The sequence below is a fragment of the Esox lucius genome, chromosome 5 (genome assembly GCF_011004845.1).
Source record: "Esox lucius isolate fEsoLuc1 chromosome 5, fEsoLuc1.pri, whole genome shotgun sequence".
In the NCBI taxonomy this organism is placed as follows: Eukaryota; Metazoa; Chordata; class Actinopteri; order Esociformes; family Esocidae; genus Esox; species Esox lucius.
In genome coordinates, this window is record NC_047573.1 from 6,449,544 (window position 1) to 6,477,197 (window position 27,654).

At 43.0% G+C, this 27,654-nt stretch overlaps 1 protein-coding gene and 1 long non-coding RNA gene across 3 annotated transcripts in view; one reads left to right on the forward strand and one right to left on the reverse strand.

Annotated features, from left to right (window-relative positions):
- Window positions 1-2,942: 2,942 nt before the first annotated feature.
- lmbrd1 (LMBR1 domain containing 1) overlaps window positions 2,943-27,654 on the reverse strand; it is a 110,991-nt gene continuing 86,279 nt past the window's right edge. For both annotated transcript variants that reach the window (XM_029119943.2, XM_029119942.2), the window contains 2 exons: window positions 5,236-5,327; window positions 2,943-4,468 (listed from right to left, as the gene is read on the reverse strand). In XM_029119943.2, the coding sequence (XP_028975776.1) occupies window positions 4,358-4,468; window positions 5,236-5,327 (203 nt within the window). In that variant the 3' untranslated portion in view covers window positions 2,943-4,357. The remainder of the gene's footprint in view (window positions 4,469-5,235; window positions 5,328-27,654) is intronic.
- On the forward strand, window positions 4,434-7,495 carry LOC109615820. The gene is made up of 3 exons (XR_002196827.2): window positions 4,434-4,511; window positions 5,632-5,749; window positions 7,029-7,495. It is a non-coding gene; the product is annotated as an uncharacterized LOC109615820 (long non-coding RNA).

The window sequence follows — 27,654 nt, forward strand, 5'->3', positions numbered from 1 at the left end:
TCCCAGGCCAATAATCACTAGGCAGAGGACGTGTGCACGCCTCATCTCACAGCCGGATCTCAAACCAACACAATATCTCAGGTCGGAAACACTCCCCCTACTGGCCCAGTGACGCCATGTCGCTAAACGGTCAGCATTATCACATAATTACCATGTGGTCACCAGGGGTCAAAGGCAGCAGACGTATGATGTAGTGTTTTTTCCGAACGGTCCTTTAAGTGGCCCCGACGGGGGGGGTCTGTTCAGTCCGTCCTGCCGAAGCGTTGCAGAATGCGCCGTACGGTCTCTGCTAACGCGGGCGGGAATGTTGACTTTAAATGTCAGTCGTGCTGTAAAGCTGAATCTCCCTGGTACGCGCTAAACAGAACCCCCCTGTGGTTTCCAGTTGACACTGTCAACCCAACCGTACAGTGATCTGTCGCCAGCGCGTGTTGTTTAGTACGGTGGTATAAACAATTACAGGGACGGTGCCTCAGCTGGCCCTGACCTCGATGTCACTGGAGATATACTCATTACGCACAATGGGTGTGTGTGTTTGTGTGTGTCAATGTGTGTTTTGGCCTGCTTCTGCGTTGTGCTCCTGGGGACCAGACCGAGTGCTACTTTCTATATCTAAATTGGCAAACAGTCCACTGCCCCATTGGCCCCAGCACAGGCGAATAACGAGACAGATGGAGGAGGAACATTAAAGCCAATAGAATGTGTTTTCTGAGACGTGTCTCCTTCTGGTAGCTAAACAAAACTTTTTCAGCGCAGAATGACAGGAAATAATAACTGAAACTGAAAACACATTTACAAGAGTCCATAAAAAGTGATTGAGAAAGCATCACGGCAGCCTGTCCAGTTGGTACATTTTTGTAAATGCCTGGGACATTAGTGTCATATTGCCCGTAGCTTTATTTTTCCTTGCGTGTCTTTCATGGGATTTACAACAGCCTTTGAATGCTACAATGGTTATAGAAAGATAGGACAAAGAGTGACCCAAAAATACAAGTTGGAAAGTATAATGTAAACTAACGTGAAACCAACAGCCCTCCAGCAATGTAGTAAAAGACTGGCTGTTCATCGATCCACAACACACATAATAAAGGTCCAGCGTTCTCTGGGTCAGTGACTATTGAGTCCGCTGCTGTGTAGAAACCTAACAGGCCCTCCATTCTGGTGTGTAGAAGCCTAACATGCCCTCCATTCTGCTGTGTAGAAATCTAACAGGCCCTCCATTCTGCTGTGTAGAAATCTAACAGACCCTCCATTCTGGGGTGTAGAAGCCTAACATGCCCTCCATTCTGCTGTGTAGAAATCTAACAGGCCCTCCATTCTGCTGTGTAGAAACCTAACAGGCCCTCCATTCCGCTGTGTAGAAGCCTAACAGGCCCTCCATTCTGCTGTGTAGAAGCCTAACAGGCCCTCCATTCCGCTGTGTGGAAACCTAACAGGCCCTCCATTCTGTTGTGTAGAAGCCTAACAGGCCCTCCATTCTGCTGTGTAGAAACCTAACAGGCCCTCCATTCTGCTGTGTGGAAACCTAACAGGCCCTCCATTATGCTGTGTAGAAACCTAACAGGCCCTCCATTTTGCTGTGTAGAAACTTAACAGGCACTCCATTCATCAGCACACCAAAGAGTAAGGATGCAACGCAGGCCATAATGTCAAAACAAAGTTCTTAAGTTGATTTAGTTGGGAAAAACCATAAACTGTGCCGGTCTCTCAAAGGAACAACAAGAATAGATCTCCTTTGATCCAGACAGCCTGTTTGTGGAAACTGTAAATTCTAGGTATAGTGTATAAAACAAAGAAAACCTTTTAAATCATTGTATAAAGGTCCCTTTGGTCCAGGACTCTGTTGTAGAAGGTGGACTTTGAATGCTGCTCATGGTGAGAGAGGGATTTTTCACAAACTGTCCCTAAGGAACAAAACAATAGATTGGAAAATAAGTCCAAGACGCATAAATAAACATGAGGGAATCTTACGTTAGTGTTCTACAACAGAAAAAAAGCACTACTGGATATACTGTATGTTTTCAATAGTCTTTTTGTTTTACAAATATTTTAAGTGAATGATGGCTGTTAGTGCCCTAAATATAAATGAACAACAAGAACTGGCTCAGTATTCCTTTATTCGGAGCAAAATCAATCAATAATCCTGGACTACCATGAAAGATGGGTATATTCGAAAGGAGCTGTGTTCTTCCTGGTTGAGGTTACAGTAGGTAAAGCACTCTAAATAATGCTTTATATTTGTTCTTTCAGTACATCCTATGTGCTAACAGAATGAATTGGGCAAACATAGGTTCAAGGAGACTACACACATACAGAAACAGGAACAGCAGACATAGCAAGCTGTGTTTGGAGAAAGTGTTTCATCTATTTTTGTGACCTTGGTCATCTAGCAATTATGCCGGTCACCATAGCAACTTTTAGGTCAACTCTCTCGCACACACACAAACCGACCAGATATCATTAATAGCGAAGCAGCTTCAGAGAATGTGTGAGAGTACTGTAAGTGAGAGCCAACCTAAAGGTCATCTTCAGTTTGTAGCCTCAGGGACCAGTGGGCACGGTGATGTTCCTAGTATTCGATATCTGTGCTTACAAGCTATTGATTTGGCAGCACAGCGGTGACTGTGTAAGGTAAATAAATAATACAAACTGTGCAGTCTTCACTTTTTTTAAATAGTTCAACTAGTTTTTTTTAAATACTTAACTTTACAAAAGCTAGTTAGCTACACCCAACTGTGAGGGACAGTAATGTGACTGGTGTGAGATCATATCGGGGAGCTGTTAAGGATGTGCATAACACCAGTGGAGGGTAATACCTCTTCATGCACATCTATGTGTTAAAATCTGTAAAATACAGATATCACAGGTGTAGTCTTTGGAAAGATGACTACTATTTTAGTGGTCGGTCCAAACCAATTCTTCACTTCATGAGGGAATCGAAGTTTCAGAGTTCACATTTTATTCAAAATTCATACAGTCAATTGACATCATTGTGATCCATCGTCACGATATCATGCGCAATTGGTGATTAGATAACATTACAGCAAATCAATCACTGCAAATAACAGTCAAATTAAATCAAACCAAACACAAAACAAGATCATAGTGGCTGTGACAACCATAACTCCCCAAACCTAGGATAAGATAATTTAACTCAGTGGATAATGCAGTACAATATTTACATGTCCATACTGGTCGCTGTAAGTTAACATGCTGAATGGGATACGACAAGCATTTAAAAATATTTAATCTGTTATAGGCTAAAATAAACATTTGGCCAAGCCATATATTACAGAAATATGCATGACAACAAAAATGTGAGGAATTAGAATAAATATGAAACAGTGAAAAGCCTGGACGATATCCCCCAATAACGCTCTCTTAGCACTCCTTCCAGGACCTATTAATAAAGCTTGTTTTACAATCTCGATCAACCTTGGATATTTCTTAGGGTCACACTGTTCTGCTAACTTTCCCAAAGACCCTCTTTCTTTTCAAACCCCGGTCGGAAGACTCACGTTGTTGGGACGGGAGTAAGCAGGTCGGAATATGAGTTACAAATATGTTGCAAGAGTAAATATTTCTGTTAGGAAGCCTAAAAGAAATTGTTTTGGTCGAGATTCAATTTCAAACAACATGCAAAGACCAAGTATTTGAATAGATTCCGTATCCCAAATGCTGCACTATTCCCTGTGTAGTGGACTTACATAGAACACTGTTTTAAATGGGGTGCCGCTTGGGGCACACACAGGGTTTGCATACTGCACATACAAGACATCTGACTGAACAGAAAGGTTAGCAATAATAAAAAAATACACTCAAAAAGGAACTCCCCAATCATTCTGGTTTTTAATAAGTCAGTGTTGTCACAACCTTGTGTAATACTCAGTGATAAAGTTTTTTCAGGAAGTAAAAGCCAGAAAAATGTGTAAATTAAATGAATAAATAATTTCCAGATTTTTTATTTTTATTGAATCGTTTCATATAAACATTCTAGTTGACAAATCATTATGTTCTACCAAGTCAGTTCCCAACAAAAAGCATAATAAAACCATACATTTTAACATCAATCCTGGCTAAATATCTCCTGGTCCAAGAAGACGGCAGAGCACTAACGCACGTTGACAAAAAAAAGAAATTTGAAAGAAAAACTAGAATCCTAGTTATGGACTGTTTACTTCAAATACCTTATATGAACATAGTTTAATTTTGCCTTTTCCAGAACCCACTGAAATGCCAGAACAAATTCAAGCCCCGCCCCTCTGGCACTCCAGGACAGTCTAAGCCAGTCGCATAGTAATGGAGAGATCATCAGTCGTATTTGAAGGTACTCCTGGTAGACTGTGGTCTTGGTGAATCAGTGAATGTATTCATCTTCACTCATATCAGAGTCATCTGCCTCCACCTCCCCTTGGATCACAGATCTTTTCCCCTTACAGCAGGAAACCACCAGACCAATGAGGAAAACCTTACACGCAGAAGACAAGAAGACAAGAAAGGTATGGAAATAGGTAGGTAGTAAGTATTTTTTAAATCTGAAATTCTACAAAATATTGTGCATACATTGTTTTATTGACCACCCACAAAGCCGGCTCTGTACTTTATACAACACGCGAAACAGTTCTATGTCCTTGGTAGAATTACTGCACTATTCCCTGATGCTGTTGGGAACATTTCATTGTTGCATTGAAACATCTACAGGGTGCTGTCTTTTTCTTTTTACATCTCTGTAGTCATCTTCCATTCACAACCTTGTCTAAGCTCATCCATCCTATAATTATAAGCTCAACCTATATATATATGTCATTATGACAAGATACATAGACAGACAGACAGATAGATAACTGTCTATCTATCTATAATAAAATAAATGTAGTCACACTATATTACTGTACAGGATGTCCAAAATCAATCAATCAATAACAAAATACTGCATCTAGCATTCCAAAGGACCAAATCAGTAGTACACAGCCCTAGCATAATAGTATACTACATTTACAGTTACAAGTTATATGTTTAGCAGGAACAATGTACACAACATCTTTGAGCTCTCAACACTTCCCCATAAGAGAACTGACCACCCCTCCCCGAGTTTCGTCCTAGACAATTTGCTTCAACATTTGTATTGCTGGTTGTTGGGGTTCAGACTGGGTATCTTTTTAATGAGTGTCGGAGCCATTGCTGATGTAAAAACAGCTTCATAAAATGCATTTACATTTGACGGCTTGAACTTACCGCTATAAACACCCAGTTGCCAAAGTAGTAAATGGTACTGAAGAACCAGAACTTGTGGAGAAAAAGGTATGATCTTGTCACTGTGCATTCGTCTGAAAAATACAACAAAACAAGAAAGAATTAGTATTTGCAAACATGTCGGAAGAAAAGATCAGAATTGGGCTGCCTTGCTATGCATTTGTCTCCCATGTAGACAAAAGGTGAATTACAACATTATCTAATCTTCAGCTATGGACCCTGTGCTTGACTTTAAAGCTTCTGTTTCATCAACCCATTTCAAACAGCTGTAAACCATATATTTTTTGTTACTGAATATATTTGTCCCTGTGATTTTGATGATAAAACTTCCCATATTTTCTTTTTTTTTTATGTTTTCTGGTAACCTGGAATTCACAGAGACCACACACGTTGGCGCTTGGCCCAGCCACAAAATCAAAACTGTGTTTGCATTTTGACCTCAACGGCGAGCCGGAAGGAGAAATACATAGGTGATAGCCAATCACAACACTGGAAAGTAAGTACTGTGAAATACCACTATTACTGCAGATGTGTTATGTGCATTTTCTGAAAATGAAGTGTAAACAAACATTTTTTTTAAACAAAAACTCCATAGTACCTTTTGAGTCCATAAAGGATCTTATTATGGGAACAATTAAAGTCATTAGCCTACTCCAGCTAGCAGTGACCAGCGGTTGTAGCCAAGGTAACACCAAGACCCTCCTGTATTAATAACAAGCTCTGCTGCATCTGTGAATCCTACTGTTAATGTTAATGGGACGTGAGTAGGAGCCATCATACACCAAACGCAGGGAAAAATACAGAAAACAAGACAAAAAGACCAGAAACTGACACCCTTGAGCTAATGGTTTTAGTGCTCAGACAATCTTCCTGTGATTTACAAAGCAAAGTGACACCCAACGTAGGGACACAACACCAGAAAGTGGTGTAGAACTAGCATTTTCCACCTCGTAATGCAATTGTAAATGGAAGCAATCATAAACCAAACAAAGGCCATAAATTGGCTTGTATTTATCATCCTAAAGCTTTTAAAATGTGGACTACTTTCCTATGACTCAGAATGGGATTAAATACTCCAACACCCAAAGCAGAGAAGGAAGATAAACACCAGAAATGGTTGGAAGCCGAGCTTCCTAATAACTTCCATTTTAAGACGACTTTCTTTTCAGTCAGTACAAGATGGGTTTGAGAACCGGCAAAGTAACAATTTACTGCCCCGTGCCTTTGGGAGATATTCCGATCCAAGGCCAGTAGGACGGAACCAGTTCAAGTACATCTCACAAACATCAAAACAAATGACTGCATTATTAGTCACACGCAGAAGAAACAGAGTGAAAAAGGCACAGTGAACAGCTGATATGGAACCTCTCCTAACAGGGCAGTAAACAAACATTATAAAACGCTAAACTAAATAATTAAAGGTGCAAATACGCGTGAAGTGTGTAACACACTGACATGAAGGGTGACACCCTTGAGCCGGACACAAACCTCTTAATGCGAGTTTCAGAAAAAGCAGCATGGCTAAAAAGCTGCAATGGACACAGGGGAGATGAAACACTGTCAGGTGTATTGTCACATGTTAATAGCAAGGCTCAAACCTAAATGGTGGAGAACTGCTTGACGCCACTGAGAAAGCACCTTAAACCGTTGTGACACTATGGCTGAGCGAGGCACTAATCACGATTAATTTATGAGATTACATTTCCTCAGCCTCCTCGCTCAGCCCTACCAAAACAAGTGGCATCACTACTCTTTGTTGTTTCCCCAATCCCCAGAATGCAGTTCCAAGCGTCCCTATCCAGACTAAAGGGTCTAAGAGCGGCTGTTAACACCACAGCAGAGACCTGCCCCGGTCTCACCGTGTCACGGTAACCGAAAGGGACACAGACTCTCCCGAAAAAGAGGAAAACTGGGTCGCTGTCACTGCGGATAATGTCGACTCCAAAGAAACACTGCCGGTGAAGTCACGGCTGACAACAGTCTAAGCAATGAACATAATGTACATGTCATATTGTATCTTAGACTCCAAAAGAAAAAGAAAACACAGCTCCTACGTAGCATGGGAGGCTTTGGACTAAGTTGATGGCCTTTCAGCACACCCACTTCATGTGTACAGTAGGTTTATATCTACCCTTTGAATGTTTAAAAGCAGAAGGGCGAGGATCTGGTAGACATGCAAGCAACTGCTTCTAGTTCACTACAAACCATTTTAAATGGGAGAAATTACTGAACTGTGATGAAACTTTACAGAAACTTTATTCTTCAACATAAACCATAAGGATTTAAGTGCAGTGACAGTGATGGAAGTAACACAGAGCGGTGCAGCTCGGCACATTGAGGGGGGGGGTTTGTAAAGCGCTGCCTTGATTCGTCACGGTCTAGCACCTTTCTGAGGTACACGGGGGCGTCGGCAAGCTCACTTGTGGCTGGTGGCTGGAAAAAGCGCTCCCCTCCAAGCGCTGACGTTCCGGCAAATACTTCTGGGGCGAGCAAGCCATGTGATGTGCCACAGAACAGTTTGGCAAGATGCACACTAGAGGACATAATCTACGTTTATTTCAACCTCACAGAATTGGAAGGGGAGAAAGATACGGAGGGAAAAAAGGCAAATAAACAAACATGAACTTTTCATAGTAGTGTTCTACACCAGAATCTGGCTATAATATTTAGGGGGGACATCAAAGTGTGTGCGAGGAAAATGACTTTCCTGGTCACAGCTCAATCCAACCGTGCAAACCATCTTAGATGGCCCCGTGTAACACCAAAAAAAAAACAGGGTAATGTTTTGTGGGTGGCCGCGTGTGCGTGCGTGCGTGCAGCCAAGGAGAATCTTGGGTAATAGCTAAGCCGCTCTCCAGTCTCCACAGTGGAAAAAAGAAAGAAAGAAAATAGAGCATTGAAAAGATGTGGGTAAACTGTGTAATGCACTTGTCTGCAGAGCTGGAGGGCTATGGTGTCCATGACAGGCTGGCGCTGGGTCTTCAACCGCGACCCAGCCCCTTCATCATTAACACAATTCAACCGGGAGCGCTGCCGTCCAGCGTCTATACTAGGGCACTGTGAAGCGAACAGGATGGCGTTTGGGCCAGAGCTTCAGGAATTGGTCAGTCAGTGGCTCTATTGAGCTGGAAATGGAGGGGAGTCAGAGAGGAGGAGGGGAGGCAGAGAGGAGGAGAGGAGGCGGAGAGGAGGAGAAAAGAGAACAGGGAAACAGACACTGGGCCTAAGGACATAGGCCTTTTTCCTGCGCCGTTGAGATGGTCCAATGAGGGAGATGGAGTTTACATGGATAAATGTGGGAAATCCAGAGAATACAGACATACCAGCCAGAGGATGGAGGGAAAATGAAAGGGGGGGTGGAGAGAAATAAACAAAACAATGAGAAAAGAAACACACACACGAAAACCTATAGGGAAAAGGCCTACCAAGCGAGATATGAGAAATTCTAAATCTGGAGATGTAATATGATAATTAGCTATGTAGGTAAATCTGCTGCAGTATTTGATACATTCTCATAAACAAATACACTTAAATAAAAATTTTTTTTAAAAACAATCACACATGTTTAGAGTGAAATGAGGACAGCATACTGAACTGATTAATAACACCTCAGCCTTGGTTTCTTGTATTACTGCAGAATGAGAGTGAGAGAGAGAGAGAGAGGCAGGGAAAATGAGAGAAACACTGGAGGACATTTTAATGGCTGACCTTTGAAAGGGAAGTTCAGTCAATCGGTTAGATTTTCACACTTTCCATTCTTTCCACACTGGTTCTGTTCTTCATGTGAGGTGATAACACTGTCACGGCTAACACCAAGGATACAATGGCTTCTGAAAATGTTAAGACCCCTCCACTTGCTGCACATTTTGTTCTCCACTTAATTTAGAATTTATGATTTATTTATTTATATACATATATATACACAGTATTTCACAAAAGTGAGTACACCCCCGTCACATATTTGCAAATATTTGATTATATCTTTTCATGTGACAACACTGAGAAAATGACACATTGCTACAATATAAAGTAGTGAGTGTACAGCTTGTATAACAGTGTAAAGTTGCTGTCCTGTCAAAATAACTCAGCCATTAATGTCTAAACCGCTGGCAACAAAAGTGAGTGAAAATGTCCAAATTGGACCCAATAAGCCATTTTCCCTCCCCGGTGTCATCTGACTCGTTAGTGTTACAAGGTCTCAGGTGTGAATGGGGAGCAGGTGTGTTAAATTTGGTGTCATCGCTCTCACACTCCCTCATACTGGTCACTGGAAGTTCAACATGGCACCTCTTGGTAAAGAACTCTCTGAAGATCTGAAAAAAAGAATTGTTGCTCTACATAAAGATGGCCTAGGCCATAAGACGATTGCCAAGACCCTGAAACTGAGCTGCAGCACGGTGGCCAAGACCATACAGCGGTTTAACTGGACGTGTTCCACTCAGAACAGGCCTCGCCATGGTCGACCGAAGATGTTGAGTGCACATGCTCAGCGTCATATCCAGAGGTTGTCTTTGGGAAAGAGATGTATGAGTGCTGCCAGCATTGCTGCAGAGGTTTAAGGGGTGGTGGGTCAGCCTGTCAGTGCTCAGACCATACACTGCACACTGCATCATATTGGTCTGCATGGCTGTCGTCCCAGAAGGAAGACTCTTCTAAAGATGATGCACAAGAAAGCCCACAGTTTGCTAAAGACAAGCAGACTAAGGACATGGTTTACTGGAACCATGTCCTGTGGTCTGATGAGACCAAGATAAACTTATTTGGTTCAGATGGTGTCAAGGGTGTGTGGTGGCAACCAGGTGAGGAGTACAAAGACAAGTTTGTCGTGCCTACAGTCAAGAATGGTGGTGGGAGTGTCATGGTCTGGGGTTGAATGAGTGCTACCGGCACTGGGGAGCTACAGTTCATTGAGGGATCCACGAATGCCAACATGTACTGTGACATACTGAAGCAGAGCATGATCCTTCGGAGACTGAGCTGCAGGGCAGTATTCCAACATGATAATGACCCCAAACACACCTCTAAGAAGACCACTGCATTGCTAAAGAAGCTGATGATAAAGGTGATGGATAAAGGACTGGCCAGGATAAAGGACTGGCCAAGCATGTCTCCAGACCGAAACCCTATTGAGCATCTGTGGGGCATCCTCAAAATGAAGGTTTGAGGAGCGCAAGGTCTTTAACATCCACCAGCTCCATGATGTCGTCATGGAGGAATTGAAGAGGACTCCAGTGGTAACCTGTGAAGCTCTGGTGAACTTCATGCCCAAGAGGGTAAAGGCAGTGCTGGAAAATAATGGTGACCACACAAAATATTTACAAAATATTCAAACAGGTGCAGTTAATACAGGTAATGAGTGGAGAACAGGAGGGCTTCTTAAAGAATAACTGTGAGAGACAGAATTCTTACTGGTTGGTAGGTGATCAAATATGTATGTTATGCAATAAAATGCAAATAAATTACTTAAAAATCCTACAATGTGATTTTCTTGATTTTTGTTTTAGATTCCGTTACTCACATTTGAAGAGTACCTATGAAAAACAATACAGACTTCTACATGCTTTGTAAGTGGAAAAACACTGCAGATTCTGCAGGTATCAAATACTTTATCTCCCCACTGTACACACACACACACACACAGCTCGGGAAAAAAATTAAGAGACCACTGAAAATTAACAGTATCTCTGGTTTTACTATTCATAGGTACGTGTTTCAGTCAAATGAAAAGTTTGTTTTATTCTATAAACTACTGACAACATTACTCCCAAATTCCAAATAAAAAGTCATTTAGAGTTTATTTGTAGAAAATAACTTGTCAAAATAACAAAAATAAATATGAATTATTTTCATATACATTTTTACTAATGTTTTAATTTAGGAAGAGTTCAGAAAACAATATGTGGTAGAATTACCCTCATTTTTAATCACAGCTTTCATGCGTCTTGGCTTACTCTCCACCAGTCTGTCACATTGCTGTTGGGTGACTATGCCACTGATGGCACAAAAATTCAAGTAGCTCGGCTTTGTTTGATGGCTTGTGAGCTTACAGAAGTTTTCAATGGGGTTCAGGTCTGGAGATTGGGCTGGCCATGACAGGGTCTTTATCTGGTGGTCCTTCATCCACACCTTGATTGACCTGGCTGTGTGGCATGGAGCATTATCCGGCTGGAAAAACCAATTCTCAGAGCTGGGGAACACTGTCCGAGCAGAAGGAAGCAGGTGTTCTTCCAGGATAACCCTGTACTTGGCTTGATTCATGAGTCCTTCACAAAGACAAATCTGCCCGATTCTAGCCTTGCTGAAGCATCCCAAGATCATCACTGATCCTCCACCAAATTGCACAATGGGTGTGAGACACTGTGGCTTGTAGGCCTCTCCAGGTCTCTGTCTAACCATTAGACAACCAGGTGTTGGGCATAGCTGAAAATGTCTGTCATCAGAGAAGATGACCTTACTCCATTCCTGTATGGTCCAATCCTTAGGGTCTTTTGCAAACTTCAGCCTGGCTCATATTTGCTCCTCATTGATGAAGGGGTTTTTTCTAGCTTTGCACGACTTCAGCCCTGCCCCTAGGAGCCTGTTTCGACCCGCCCTCGCCGTGCGCTTCACCCCAGCTGCTGTTTGCCATTCTTTTTGTAGGTCACTTGATGTCATCCTACGGTTGTTGAGTGACATTCTAATTCATTTTCGCCCTCTGCCAGTCTGTAGCTTTGTTATCCCAAAGTCTGTTGTTTGACCTTGTTCTTATGAACCACCGTCTTTGAAATTATCAGGATGAAAGCAACCTGACGCTCACTGTATCCCTCTGCCAGTAAAGCCAGAATTTAACCCTTCTTTTCCTCACTGCTTTTCTTTTCAACTCTGTTGTCATGCTGAATAGTTATTTTTTCATTCGAATTACCTTTGAGGTACTACTTGCACAGTTTTTGCCATCCAGCTGGTCCTATTGCAAGAGGATAGTGATGACCACAGCAGTGGTTTTTATACTTTTCCTCGTTAAATTAGATTTGGTTCAGGTAATCACCTAATCAGTACATCATTAAGTAAAATGGGGGTGTCTGTGTTGGAATTTAACAGACACTGGAATGGAATGGCTGCCATACATGTAGAGATGCTGATTTAAGAAAGATGTATCCAGAGATGTATATATATAACACACAGTACCCCATAGTGGCAAAAAGAAAACCTGTTTTTAGAAATGTGTGCATATTTATTGCTAAAAACAGAAAACCCAGAAAAATCTCATGCACATATGGTGCCTTCGGAGAGTATTACGACCCCTTCAGGTTCTCCCCTCTCGCTTCCTCAATGTTTCTCTCCCCCTATATCTTTCTCTCTCCACCAGCATCTCTTCATGGCTCCTCCCTTCCTCCCCACCACCTCCTCCACATGTCTTGGGTCCAGCCAGGCCATCTGCAGCCCCCCAGCTGCCCTGCTGAATGACAGGGCTCAGAGGCCCGGCTTCCACAGATGGTTCTCTACAGTGGTCTGCCTAAACAAATTAGGGAGTGCAGCGCTGACCCACTTCACCTTGAAACACACCGCCACGGTTCCCCTCCCTCATCTGTGCGTGCATGAGAGGGCCCTGCTACCTTCCCTCCGACCGCAGAAGGAGCACAGACTGTTTGGGAGCAGTAATCTTCAGTCACGATGCAGATGCGAACAGGGTGTTTGTGTGGGGAGGCGAGAGGGGAGACGGCGCGCTGGCTGGCTCCTATAGCAGGATGCATTATGCATGGTAGAGCTTTTACACACAGAATTTCTATCACAACACGCACACACACTATGTTTCATGATCCTTGTTGGGACTGAAATCGCTATTCCTAACACCGAACATTAACCCCTAAACCTCCTACTGCTATACTTCAAGCTGACCAGGAGAATGTCCCTACAAGGTCAGAGTTTACCCAATCAGGGATGCTTGGTCTCCACCAGAACAATGAAGCCTGTTAACACTGAGGTAAAGCTCAGGGGAACACTATTTTCAGCATTCCAAGTTCTCTAATCATTTTATTTCTTCCCTTTTGAATTCCTCCATCAAAAAGCACTCTGCCCTCTATTTCAGGAAATTCTTACGCTACACTATCTGCTCCTATGTGAAGACAAGCCTCCCCCATTCTCCATGAGGACCTCTCAGCGGTCTCACTCGGTCTCTCTCAAAGCCCTCGCAGTATGTCTTTACACCATAACAAGGCCCAGCAGCAGGAAAATGTTAGGCCCTCAAAAGTGCTCAGATACTTTCCTATTCTGGAGTGGACACTGAAAATGGTAGGGAAAATGTCTTCGCTAAAATCATGTAGCGAGCAATTTAGAAGAACAGACCATACAGCACAGTAGCAGCGTGAGAGGAGCTTCCTCAGAAATCTCCGAACACCAACAAGTTAAATCCCAGAGGGATTTTAAAACAGACAAAAAATTGCTTACTAGATGAAAACAAATGTGACTATGAGCTACTCTACTACATATGGTAACTTTTCGGTCCACAAACTCGTAGATGTCCTTTGTATGTGTCAGGCCTTCCACCTGCTGTATGTAAAAGCCCTATACAACACGTCCGGAAACATTTGCTTCTACTTTTAGTAGACAAGATATTTCTGTACACTTCAAGACTTATTCTGACGCTGCCGACAGCAGTGCAGTACGCCAGTTTCAATGGTAGCCAAAGAAGCCTGACCCAGACCACTCCCACTGAGGTGGTCTGCTTTTGGATTTAGGCCAGTACTTCTTTGCCGTTACTTTGGTACATGTTCATATAGTTCTTTCCGTGCTGCGTAGCCTCTGTGGGTAAATGGGTGAAGGCTTCTTCAGATAACAGTCTGACACATCTATGCCTACCTACTGGAATTCTTCTTGGACTGCTGGGATAGTTTAACAATGTACATCTTGGTGAGCATTTCTCAGTCCACTGAAGAGGTCTTAGCGATTGCTGAGCTGACCAGCGATTTCTTTTTAATAATGTTGCAAACAGTTGTTTTTTTGGTTAGTCCAAGGTTTTGGAAGTTTCTGAAGTACTTTTAATAATGGCTTCATTGACTTACATTGGCTCTCTGTGTCCAAAGGCAAACACAAAGCCTAGAATCAAGACTAGACATTAACAGCTTTCTACAAATGTCCAAGAAATTAACTTGCTCAGTCAATTCTTAATGGTGAAGCCCTTACATATACAGTTCTCTAAATAAAAGCTAAAAGCCCACCCATACCTCACAGTAATTGTTAGATTTAAAATGCTAACTTTTAAAGTATGAAGACAAAAGAAGACTCTACACTCCACAACCCCAATTGCAAAGGGCACTGTAGATGCATGGACAATATTGAATTCCCTGGCACTTGGTTAAGTGCAACATTTCATCCTAAAGGTTCCTTATCCCACCACACGCAATGTATTGAAGTGTTATAATACAGTACATTCCTGTACTCTGGTACTACACTACTGTATCTGAAGGAATGACAGGCGGTTTAGGGAACTGAACAGGAGGAACTGAACAGGGAACACGGTTTTCCCTCAGATAGAGGGCCAAAGCTGCTCTAGGAGTGACTCATAACGAACAATCAATAGAGAGGTTGCTTGTCCAAGTGCCATTCTGGGCCGAACTGTGCCTGGACAGCCAAATGAATGCTTAGCAGGACGAAGAACTCACACAGTAAGACGACTAGCTGTTCTCTGAAGGACTGCCAGTGCTGTAGTCTTAACAGGCTCAGAATGACACAAATAGCTCTTGTTAAGCCTAACACAGAAGTGTGCGACAAAAAGGCATCCTTCTGAAGGCAGATCAGATTGTTTCATGTTGGCCGTAGATAATTCGGACTAAATCCTGTTGACGTCAGCCGAGTGGTCCGAACGGCACCCTTATTCACAGCTTAGCGCACTACTTGTGACCAAGGCCATACCCCACTATGGGTTCCGCTAAAAAAAGCAGAGCAATAGTGTGCCATTTAAGACGCTGTTGTCCAAGTTAGTTTGGTGAAAATCGTGCAGGCTCTGCGAACAACCTGTCCAAATGCCCACTACCCAGAGTCCCCAGCTGAAACACCAGGACGGGCGTTCCTATTCAGGTTTGGATTTCAAGTCCTCTCAACTTTACAATGCACATGGCTCTCACTGAGATGTTACAAGCTGGATTAAAGAATACTGTTGCACTGTTCTATTCCGGTCTTAAGTGTTAAAGCATGGTGCTGCGACTAAACTACATTTCCCAGATGATACATTGCAGGCCATACATTCCAATGTCATGGTCAGGACATACAGGTACTGTATGTAGCTCGGTGGCTTATTGTGAGGTGGGCTGTCTGTTTTGGCAAGACATAGCAGTCAAAAGCTCAAAGTGAACCTTTAAATGTCTTTCTTCCTCCTGTAGCGATAGAGACGTCAAGGGAAAAAAAACATGATTCCCTCTAATCAGAATTTCACTACATTGTTAAGGTCTCAGGATGCATGAATCAGTATTCAAAGCCAACAGGCAAGCCTGGAAATAACTGTACTTTGTTTTGACAGGCTAGAGGCATATACTTAAGATGACAAGTTGGCCTCCTTTCTCCAAGAACAAAGTGGAGGGAATCTTGACTGACATATTCTATTGTCATACAATTCAAAAGATAATCCTCTTGATACAGACACAATTAGAATGCATTCATGTTCCGAAGCAGGGCTGCGGTTAGGGCAAGCCTACCTGATATCTCTCAGGCAGCAACAGGTAACTAAAAACAAGCAATTTTATTCAGGTACCTCTTGAAAAATGAAAAAAATGTAACTCCCTTGTGAGAGTTATTATAAGATAACAACTTGTTAACCTGTTGATCTGCCTGTGAATCTTACAGGAATATCACAGCCTACCTCAAAACCAGCAGGATCATATGTGAACCATGAAAAAAAATGCTGTAGTTAAAAACAAGCCGTTGCTAAGGAACAGAAGTAATTTCATTGCTAGGCCAATTTTAATTAAAAGCATCACACTATTATCCATTTTCCTAATTTGAATATTGTAAAATTATATAAGGATACACATTTCATTGACATTGAGATTGGCCTCAATTCAGTAAACAATCTATGTTCTTACCGAACAGACAGCCCAATGGCAGACAAGTAATCAATAGCCATTTCTATACTGTAACCTGAGGAAATCAATTTTAGACAAACAAAGCTTGAATGACAAACTAAATTGTGGACTTGCATTCCCTAGGGCACATGTTTTAATCCAAACTGTTAAAATACATTTTCAATCTTAAAGCATGTCCAAAATCCCCATCCCTTATAATATCTGTTGACTAGCCACTCCGTCCTCCCCCACCCCCGTTCTACCATCTTGCCCTTTCGCCTGAGGCTTTTAATCTAAACCTGGTGCCACTCAGAAGACTGATAGCACTATTCCCAAAGTACCTAATCAGATTTTGACCAAAGATAAGAAAGAGGACAGGTAGAGAGTGAAGTAGGGAGGAGAAAGTCAAAGAGGGTTACAGAAAGACAAAGTGTGAGAGAGAGAGAGATGAAGGGAGTATATGAGAGAGAGAGATGAAGGGAGTAAATGAGAGAGAGAGAGAGAGAGAGAGAGAGGGAGAGAGAGAGAGAGAGAAAGGGAGTGTGTGAGAAATAAATAAAAGGAGTATGTGTGGGAGATAAGGGAGTATGTGTGGGAGATAAGGGAGTATGTGTAGGAGATAAGGGAGTATGTGTGGGAGATAAGGGAGTATGTGTGGGAGATAAGGGAGTATGTGTAGGAGATAAAGGGAGTATGTGTAGGAGATAAAGGGAGTATGTGTGGGAGATAAGGCAGTATGTGTGGGAGAGAGATAAAGAGACTATGTGAGAGAGAGAGAGATAAAGGGAGTATGTGGGGGAGAGAGATTAAGAGAATGAGAGGCTCCTTAGCTAGATTAATGACACTTGTAGCCAAATAGGTTACAGTGTAAACAGGTGAAAATCTCAATAGTCCTACGCTGCCTTCCCGAGGTTCCTGACCGATACTCCCCGGAAACAGACTCACTGGCTCAGTGTGTATCGGAGGGGAATGAGCGGTGACCTATGTCTGGTCCTGCTCCATGTATAAAAACATTCAGGAAAGAAAACGCCAAAGCGCTGCTCGCCTATGGATTGAAACTGGATGAATACCTCTGCACCAGCGAGTTTTTCATTGTGATGTGTGAATAGAAAATAGTTGTACGTATTATGTATATAGTGGGAATAAAAAATAGTATTAAAATATTATGTATATAGCGTGAATGGAAAATAGTATTTAAATATTATGTATATAGTGTGAATGGGAAATAGTATTTAAATATTATGCATATAGTGTTAATGGGAAATACTATTTGCATTTTATGGAGGGATTTTCAGTTGCAGCAAAATTGTAATCTAAATGTGTGAAAGATGGAGAGAAAAAAGTAAGGAGATTGAGGCAGAATGACTAAGAGAAATACACTTTTGTACACAGAAGAAAAAAAAATGTTTTGTGACAATACACACGTTTAAGCAAGGTTACAGTGAACACACCAAATGTATTCCAAACTCATCCAATTTATTTTAAGCACATTTTGCACAGATGCATTTCTCCACCTGAATACGAGGAAATGGCCTCGGCCGTAACAGCCTGGGGAAATCCAGGAATGCATCCAACATGGCCCTTATTCTCACCCAACACAGTGTCATTCCAGACCCGCCCTGTGAAAGCCTAGTCTGAGTGTATGAGGAACAGCTCTGGAAATGACCTCAAGGGAGATGAAGGAGAATGCTTGGCGCTCAGCACCTGCTCACCTACATGTTCCAAAACATGACACCGCCACAGACCGCTGTCCAATCAGTCTCAGTGTGACCTATGACTCCGCCCCCCCGCCTGCACCCGCTGCCTGTCTCTGTCAATCCCATGTTACCATGGTAGCAGAAGGTAAACGGGTAAGGAGAGAGGATTTTTGTTTTGTGACACATGTATAGTTTGTGTGGTAAGCATCGACCCACTTTGGTCTGTTTTACATCAGACACTGGGAGAGAAAGTCGTCTTCCAGCAGGACACTGCAAAGCACAAGGCAGTTGTGTTATGGTTAGTCACTTAACAAGAAGATAGTGAATGTCTCTGATTGGCAAGTGATATTGAGTCATGTTTCCTGTTTAAGATATAGTCTAAACATATAGCCGGAAACAACGCGGGTAAAGTGGAGCTACAGAAAATGGCAAGTTCAAAGCTCCCCACACAACCTCGTTCTAATGGGGCCTTTTAACAGCTGCAGATTCATTTACAGGCCGTGTTTCCATCAAGGTGATTTTAGGTCATCCATGCACCACAAATCACACGGACGATACAGACATACAGCAAATGATGACAGGACATCTTGTTTTAAAGCAGTCCATATGTTAACAAGGGCCCCTACGGGGCTCATCTTTTCTCTGGGTTGTGTCCTCATTCTGGGTTATGGCATACAGCAGAACACCTGCTACCTCCACTCCCGTCGGTTTTGCAGGAGACGAGAAAGCACTTACTGAGACGAGTCTGTTCTCTGTACGTCTCGTGTAATATGTACACATGGCATTCATACAGGGCGACCTGTCAACGGTGACTGAAACTGGGTTTGTGTGTGGGTGTGCCCAAGTGGGAGGCGAACCCACAATCCCACCGTTGCCAGCACCATGCCCGAATTATCCCGCCGAGCCACCTGAACTAATGAGGACTTCCAGCGCAAGCGTCCATCTACCTGAACCTGGCTTAGGGAGAGCGGAATGTTTAACGTTTCAGACATTTTGATTTTCAGCTGCAGTATATACACAGAAACACCCTCTGTTCCACCATTGGACCACCTGCTGGGTGGTAGCCATGGTAACCTGCTTGATCCAGAAGAACACACAGACAAGCGAAAGACAATTACATCCAATACTGTAACACTACAGAGAGGAAAAGAAGACCAGTGAGATGGAGAGAAATGAGCGGGGAGAGAAATGTGTCTTGACTTCCGCGGAGAATCATTATTCTTCACGGAGCGAGGTCCTCTTTAGCTAAATATAATTTTAATTAACTTATCAAAGTGTGCTGGAAGTTGTACAGTCGGTTCAGGAGGCAGTAACGTAATAATAGGAGAAAAAGCACCAGACTTTTTGTGACTGAAAAGACAAGTGAAAATACGTTCATAAGCGGTCAAGGGTGGTCCATCGTTTGAAGCTGCTGTCGCATATACCACTGCAGTATGGGTTCAAATATTCCACTGCAATATGGGTTCAAATATACCACTGCAGTATGGGTTCAAATATTCCACTGCAGTATGGGTTCAAATATATCACTGCAGTATGGGTCCAAATATATCACTGCAGTATGGGTTCAAATATACCACTGCAGTATGGGTTCAAATATACCACTGCAGTATGGGTTCAAATATACCACTGCAGTATGGGTTCAAATATACCACTGCAGTATGGGTTCAAATATACCACTGCAGTATGGGTTCAAATATTCCACTGCAGTATGTGTTTAAATCCAGTCCATTGCTATTTCAGCAAACCGTGTACTCTACATTCCCACTGTTTCTCTGTCTTATAAAGCACAATAAAAAAACATACTGCCACAAAGTAATCTCAGGGCCATTCCACTCTCCCCAGGAATTGCTTTTCAGATAGAGAGATGTAATAAACATTCACTACTGCTTGAGCATGGTTTTCAAAAGAAATGAACGGAAAGTAATGAGTTCATGCCAAAAGAAAATTGACATGGACTTATTTGGGGGGAAATAAAGGATGTGGAAGCTGAATACACATATTGCCCCTGCATTACTTTCTTAAGAGGACCTACTGGTTCCACAAAACACAAAAACATTTTTATTGAAAAAATAAACCATGAGGCTGTGTGACTGAAACTCTCCCTGCATCACAAAACAACCTATTGAGTAGGACTCATCAGATACTTCTAAACAGGAACTCCAAACCGACAGTAAACGTAACTAACTGGTATTTGGTCAACAACAACAAAAACAACATCTTTAATGAGAAGATCTGATGTGATTGGTAATAATAGGGCTTACAACGTAAACGCAACCACAGAGAATTCAACCCCCCCCTCCCCATAATGCACTACAGCAGAGCTTCACTAACAGACAGGAGGTGTGTGTCCAAATCATTCCGCAGTGGCGACCAGACTGTACCCAACTAGCGTGTTTCAGCGCCACGTCATTCTCCCCCCAAGCCCCCCCACCCCAGGTCCACATGTTACCTCTACAGGACACTTCCCGGTTGGCGGTGACGGCTGTCAACGCGAACTGAAGCCACTTCCAAAGCGTCCAAACCAGGCACAGACTCACGCCGCAATACCCCTTTCCCAGTACAGGGCCAACGCAAACCGCACAGCGATTGGCCTGGCCGACCCTACGGGGGTGCTGACGAGTCGGGTCGGCACAACATGGACCGGCTCTGACTGGCTCAGCGGAGTGAGGTGTGTACAAGTGGATGAGCAGGACCATGCTGAGTGGATGAGCAGGACCATGCTGAGTGGATGAGCAGGTCCATGCTGAGTGGATGAGCAGGTCCATGCTGAGTGGATGAGCAGGTCCATGCTGAGTGGATGAGCAGGTCCATGCTGAGTGGATGAGCAGGTCCATGCTGAGTGGATGAGCAGGTCCATGCTGAGTGGATGAGCAGGTCCATGCTGAGTGGATGAGCAGGTCCATGCTGAGTGGATGAGCAGGACCATGCTGAGTGGATGAGCAGGACCATGCTGAGTGGATGAGCAGGACCATGCTGAGTGGATGAGCAGGTCCATGCTGAGTGGATGAGCAGGTCCATGCTGAGTGGATGAGCAGGTCCATGCTGAGTGGATGAGCAGGTCCATGCTGAGTGGATGAGCAGGTCCATGCTGAGTGGATGAGCAGGACCATGCTGAGTGGATGAGCAGGTCCATGCTGAGTGGATGAGCAGGTCCATGCTGAGTGGATGAGCAGGTCCATGCTGAGTGGATGAGCAGGACCATGCTGAGTGGATGAGCAGGACCATGCTGAGTGGATGAGCAGGTCCATGCTGAGTGGATGAGCAGGTCCATGCTGAGTGGATGAGAAGGTCCATGCTGAGTGGATGAGCAGGACCATGCTGAGTGGATGAGCAGGACCATGCTGAGTGGATGAGCAGGTCCATGCTGAGTGGATGAGCAGGTCCATGCTGAGTGGATGAGCAGGACCATGCTGAGTGGATGAGCAGGACCATGCTGAGTGGATGAGCAGGTCCATGCTGAGTGGATGAGCAGGTCCATGCAGTAGAATGCTGTAGTTCAGGATTATATAAGCATATACGGCAGGTGGATGACCAGGCAACAGCACTGTGTGTTTCTCCTGCCAGGAGGTCTTCTACAGAGAAATACAGGCCTGCCCCTCCTTTGTCCAGCTGACCTCGAAGGAGACTGCCAGGTCTCCAAACTCTTTTTCGGGCACTGTCCGGCCTCAGGGGCCCTGTCGCGGTGAGGTTGGCGGATGTGTTGGGGACCGCCTGTCAGGATCTAGGAGGCAGCTGCATGGGGAGGTGTTCGGGCCCAGGGGACTTTGTGAGGAGCTTGGCGAAAGGCACTTAACCCTAATTGCTCCTGAAAGTCAGTCTGCATAAGAGCATTCGCTAAAAGACTAAATGTCAAATGTAAATGTCTGGTGATCCAGTAAAACGGGCTGAATCTCAGCGATTCATAATGGGCGTGGTGTGAATTACACTGTGACATTTGGCAGGTGGACTGGGGACAGCTAAGAGTAAGGACATGCAATTTAAAGGTAAAAAAGGAATTGCATTTTAAAGTGGCATGAACACAACCAAGAACACAAGCCAAGAAGTTTTATCTAACTGCCAGAGTCCACTTGTAGGCTCTCTGAACACGGTCATCCACTCCGCATTTGTAACTGCAGCATCTGAACAGAAACGGCGCTCTATTTTCCAGACTCCCAATGGGACAGGGACACCCCTCATACATGTAGCTTGGTAGAAATCTATGGTTTGACCCATGACTGCTGATTTATTTGCTTTTATTTTCATACTGTTACTAAATGTTGAGGAGAGCGTGAAAGGCTGCCACTCTAAACACCTGGGATAAAATTTGGGTTAGATGATAGAAATAGATTTTCAACCTTGTCGGCACTGGGACCTGATCAACCTCTAGATCAGGGTGGCCCGACCCTGTTCCTGGAGATGTACGGTCCTGTAGGTTCTCTCTTCAACCCCACTTCAACCCCATTTGTGACTAACCTGATTAAGCTTTTCATCTAGCTAATTATTAGAATCAACTGTGCTAAATAAAAGTGGAAGAGAAAACCTACAGGAGAGTAGATTTCCAGGAACTGGGTTGGCCAGCCCTGATTTAGATGATCACTACCCTAAAACCAAACACAAATCATTAGCAAGGACATCTCATTCACCCATGTGAACTAATTGCAGAATGGCTTGGCAAAGAGGATGCTTAGAAGGAAGACTAGCGGTGATCTTCAACTCTCCCGAATCCATTGGTAGAATTTGTGATGAGGCCATAGACACCATTGGATACAAGGAAATTGGGCAACAGAGAACAAGGTGGGTGAGAATATCAGGTGTCATCACTAGATGTTCTTAGAGGGAACATATTACCTCCTGAGTTGCAGGAAAGGTTACATAAACAAAAAAGGAAATTCAGTTCAAATGTGGATATTCTGAAATAAATGTTTGTCAGCTAAGTGCAACGCCAATTGCAACCTAAGAATGATCTCCTCTTTCTGCTCTGTATATCTACTGGTTTGTTCGACATCCAGGGTTTTACAGTGTTCAGCCTCTAAAGCAGAACACAGAGAGACAGACAGACACTCACCCACACACACACACACTCTCCCACACACACAAACAAAAAAATAGAATAACATAGAAAATTCACAATCCAGGATAACGCAAAGTGTCATTGAACAGCTTAATGTACTATGCAAATGTCACCATGTTTTCCTCAAATAACACACAAACACATCTCATTACACACATCCTTCTGACAACCCACCCTCACAATCAAGGTGTCATTCAACAGATTACTGCGCCGTGAAAACATGCAAACATTCCTCAGTTTGGCCAGAAATGTTTCTCCCCGGGTAAAATAAGTGGTCCTAATAGCTTTACATATGATTTGAGTATGAGCAAAACATTTCCATGTAGATCTTCATTAAACAAAAACATCAACTTTGATGTTGGTTTCTAACAGTTTAGTGGATTCTAGTGGTGGCTTCAGTTCCATATCAATTAAAAATAAATATCCAGAGCTTAGGAAACCCAGAAATGTGGTCAATTTCACTTCAGACAGTACCTTTAATTAAAAAAAATATATATATAAATACAAAAATAAAAAGTAAAAAGAGAATAGGTTACTGAATGGGACTGATGATAACAGGAACAGGAGCTCTGGGAAACGGAGTCCAACCTTGTGGAGAACTACATCCCCATGAACCTTTGAGACAGCTTCTGCTGTGTTACAGAACACTTTGTACAGACATCATTGTGTTGCTTGGGTCTCCTTCTAATTCCACACTGTGTGTGTGTGTTTAGTGTTTGTGCACGACTGTTGGCCGCATTATCAAGATACTACGGGTGGGTGGTGGGGGAGGGAGGTTACAGAGAGCCCAGTGGCCACAGATGGGAGAAGGCCAAACCCACACAAACAGATTGGGATGCTGTGATGTCTGGCAAGCTGAGGTAGAAAAACTGTGTCGGTTTAAACTGCAAAGTCAACTGGAGATGGACTGGTAACCCCAACCGAGCGACTTCTGTGCAGCAGATTGATGCTCCATTGTGAGAGACCGAAAGCCCTTAACTGTGTCCAAGATTCACATAATACTACATTCGCAAGCAAGTCCAACCGGTCCCAGATTCAAATACTGAATCTCGTAATAACAAGGGACACACAACTGTCACATGTTCCGCGCTGCTTCCGTGGCCAATATTCCAGATAACAAATTGCATTAACTCCCTCTCTGTCTGTATCTGTCTGACTCTCCACCGTTTTTCTTTCTTCATCACACTTCATCTCTCCCCGCCTCACTAGTAGCTCTGTTGGTTCGGGTTGGTGCTTCCAACGCCTGAGCTGCTGGTTCAATTACCGCAGGGGACAAGGGTAAAAATGTGAGCACTCACTACTGTAAGGGTAACTGGATAACAGAGTTATGATGTAGATGTAATATGTACAACACATACATACCACGTTTGGCCCATATTAAAATCGACAAATACAAGCAATAAAGCAACAGGCTCCACAGCTCCTCTTCATCAACATCGCCAGTCTACTCCTGAAAAACCCTTCCCAAAAAACATCACCAGTGAGTCACAACCGTAGTCAGCTTACAAATTGAGAAACAGTGGGAGTTTTAATGTTTTGCGTCACAAGTCGGCCTTGAAAAACCTGAACAAGCAGCTTACAGGTCGTAGCACTTTGCTTTCCCACAGAGTGAACCATGGCTGTGTCAGAAACTGGAGATCGTTGAAAAGTTAACGGAACATTGTGACATGTCAGACTGAAAGTATAGACATTTAATGGATTACTAGAATTTATTTGGCACTCTACGTGCTCGCTGCTCAGAAGCGGTGTGAGGGGATATGCCCGTGTGCTTCACGCCTCACCAGATCTTCTTTTAGCAGATCTTTGTAATATATCAGTTGGTGTTCCACACTGTGCTGTTATTCACATCTTCTTGTCATCCGAACTCTTCAAGCTGCTGATCAGCCACGAGTTCTGACCGAAGTTAGATCAGCCACACGTTCTGAACGAAGTTAGATCAGCCACAAGTACTGACCGAAGTTAGATCAGCCACATGTTCTGAACGAAGTTAGATCAGCCACAAGTACTGACCGAAGTTAGATCAGGCACAAGTACTAACCGAAGTTAGATCAGCCACAAGTACTGACCGAAGTTAGATCAGCCACACGTTCTGAATGAAGTTAGATCAGCCACACGTTCTGAACGAAGTTAGATCAGCCACAAGTACTGACCGAAGTTAGATCAGCCACAAGTACTGACCGAAGTTAGATCAGCCACAAGTTCTGAAAGAAGGTAGATCAGCCTCAATTTCTTAACGAAGTTAGATCAGCCACAAGTTCTGACCAAAGTTAAATAATTACCACAAGCTCTGCTTAATCTTCATGAACATAAACATAGAGCATTTAGTCGGGATTAATACACACTTTTAGAAATCACAAGCATACAAAGTGCTGATTCAGTTGCATATATCTATGATTTTAGGAGCCAAGAAAACTATAATTTGAGTCCTTGGCTGAAAGAGTTTAAGAATCCATGGTTTAAGGCACAGATAAACTGGAACATTGGCTTTATCTGTCTCTGGGTAGATTAACAACCCCTGGTTTAAGGCACAGATAAACCGGAACGTTGATCTGGCAGTCAGCGTACGACTCCCACAGACAAAGCCTTGGAAATCACAGATATGAATACAAATCAGCAAGAGAAATAGTGCTACTTAACAAGATTAATATTTACTTTTAAAACGTATGCTAATAGATCTGAAAACAGAGTATGTGTTTTCAGCAGTTGCTGTAAGTAACAAGGCAACAGAAAAAACAAACAAAACCCTGCCCCCACAGGCCAATCACTGTATTTTTCTAAATGCTGAATCGCAAGATGGATCACTCACGTTAACCCAGGTATAGTCAGAATCGTGCCAGTGGTGTCTGAGAGTTTTGCCACGATTTAAATGCGCGGTGAGGACGATTCACAGTACCTCTTCCTGATTTCCCCGTCCAACAAGGATAACGAACAAGAAGCCTAAAACAATCAGACAGAAATAGACACCTGTTTGATTTGGATTAATGTGGCCTAGGTATCGAGATGAGGATGTTAAAATCTAAGACAAATGGAGACAAGTGTTGCTGATGCAGACAGAACATCTGTCTTAACTATATCCTGAATGCCTGGCTGCCCCTCTGGTTTGGGTCATTTATATTTTGATAGTAGCTACATATTCCCATCTCAGTTTAATTACAATTACAATTCCAAGACATACATACACATATATACACACACACACATATAAATACATATACAGTGAGGGAAACAATTATTTGATCCCCTGCTGATTATGTACGTTTGCCCACTGACAAATAAATGATCAGTCTATAATTTTAATGGTAGGTTTATTTGAAGAGTAAGGGACAGAATAACAACAACAAAATCCAGAAAAACACAAAAACACAAAATGTTATAAATTGATTTGCATTTTAATTAGTAAAATAAGTATTTGATCCCCTCTCAATCAGAATGATTTCTGGCTCCCAGGTGTGTTTTATATAGGTAAAGAGATTAGGAGCACACTCTTAAAGGGATTGCTCCAAATCTCAGCTTGTTACCTGTATAAAAGACACCTGTCCACAGAAGCAATCAATCAATCAGATTCCAAACTCTCCACCATGAACAAGACCAAAGAGCTGTCCAAGGATGTCAGAGACAAGATTGTAGACCTACACAAGGCTGGAATGGGCTACAAGACCATCGCCAAGCAGCTTGGTAAGAAGGTAACAACAGTTGGTGCGATTATTCGCAAATGGAAGAAACACAAAAGAGCTGTCAATCTCCCTAGGTCTTGGGCTCCATGCAAGATCTCACCTCGTGGAGTTGAAATGATCATGAGAACTGTGAGGAATCAGTCCAGAACTACACAGGAGGATCTTGTCAATGATCTCAAGGCAGCTGGGACCATAGTCACCAAGAATTGGTAACACACTACGTCGCGAAGGACTGAAATAATGCAGCGCCCGCAAGGTCCCCCTGCTCAAGAAAGCACATGTACAGGCCTGTCTGAAGTTTGTCAATGAACATCTGAATGATTCAGAGGAGAACTGGGTAAAAGTGTTGTGGTCAGATCAGACCAAAATCGAGCTCTTTGACATCAACTCAACTCACCGTGTTTGGAAGAGGGGGAATGCTGCCTAGGACCCCAAGAACACCATCCCCACCGTCAAACATGGAGGTGAAAACATTATGCTTTGGGGGTATTAAAATGCATTTTTGTTATTCTGTCTCACACTGTTCAAATAAACCCACCATTAAAATTATAGACTGATTATTTCTTTGTCAGTGGGCAAATGTACAAAATCAGCAGGGGATCACATACTGTTTCCCCTTACTGTACATGGGTGCCCAACTCTGGGTGTAGAAACGTACTTGGAGTCATCAAATGGACTGTAACAATGCCTACCTGGCAATTTATTATTTGCTCGCTGTGAAGGCCTAAAAGTTGTTGAAATCTAAAATTGCATGAATTGCATTGTATGAAATTACCCATTAACCCAACTGCCTTAGACAATTGCTGTTTGAGAACATAGGCTAACCTAATACCAAGACTCTATGAGTGCTAAGAAAATTTAATAAATCCAGACAGTACTTAATTCATCAGCCAAAAGCGATTTAATCGGTCACATAATATAGTATGTAGTATGACGTCTCACACACA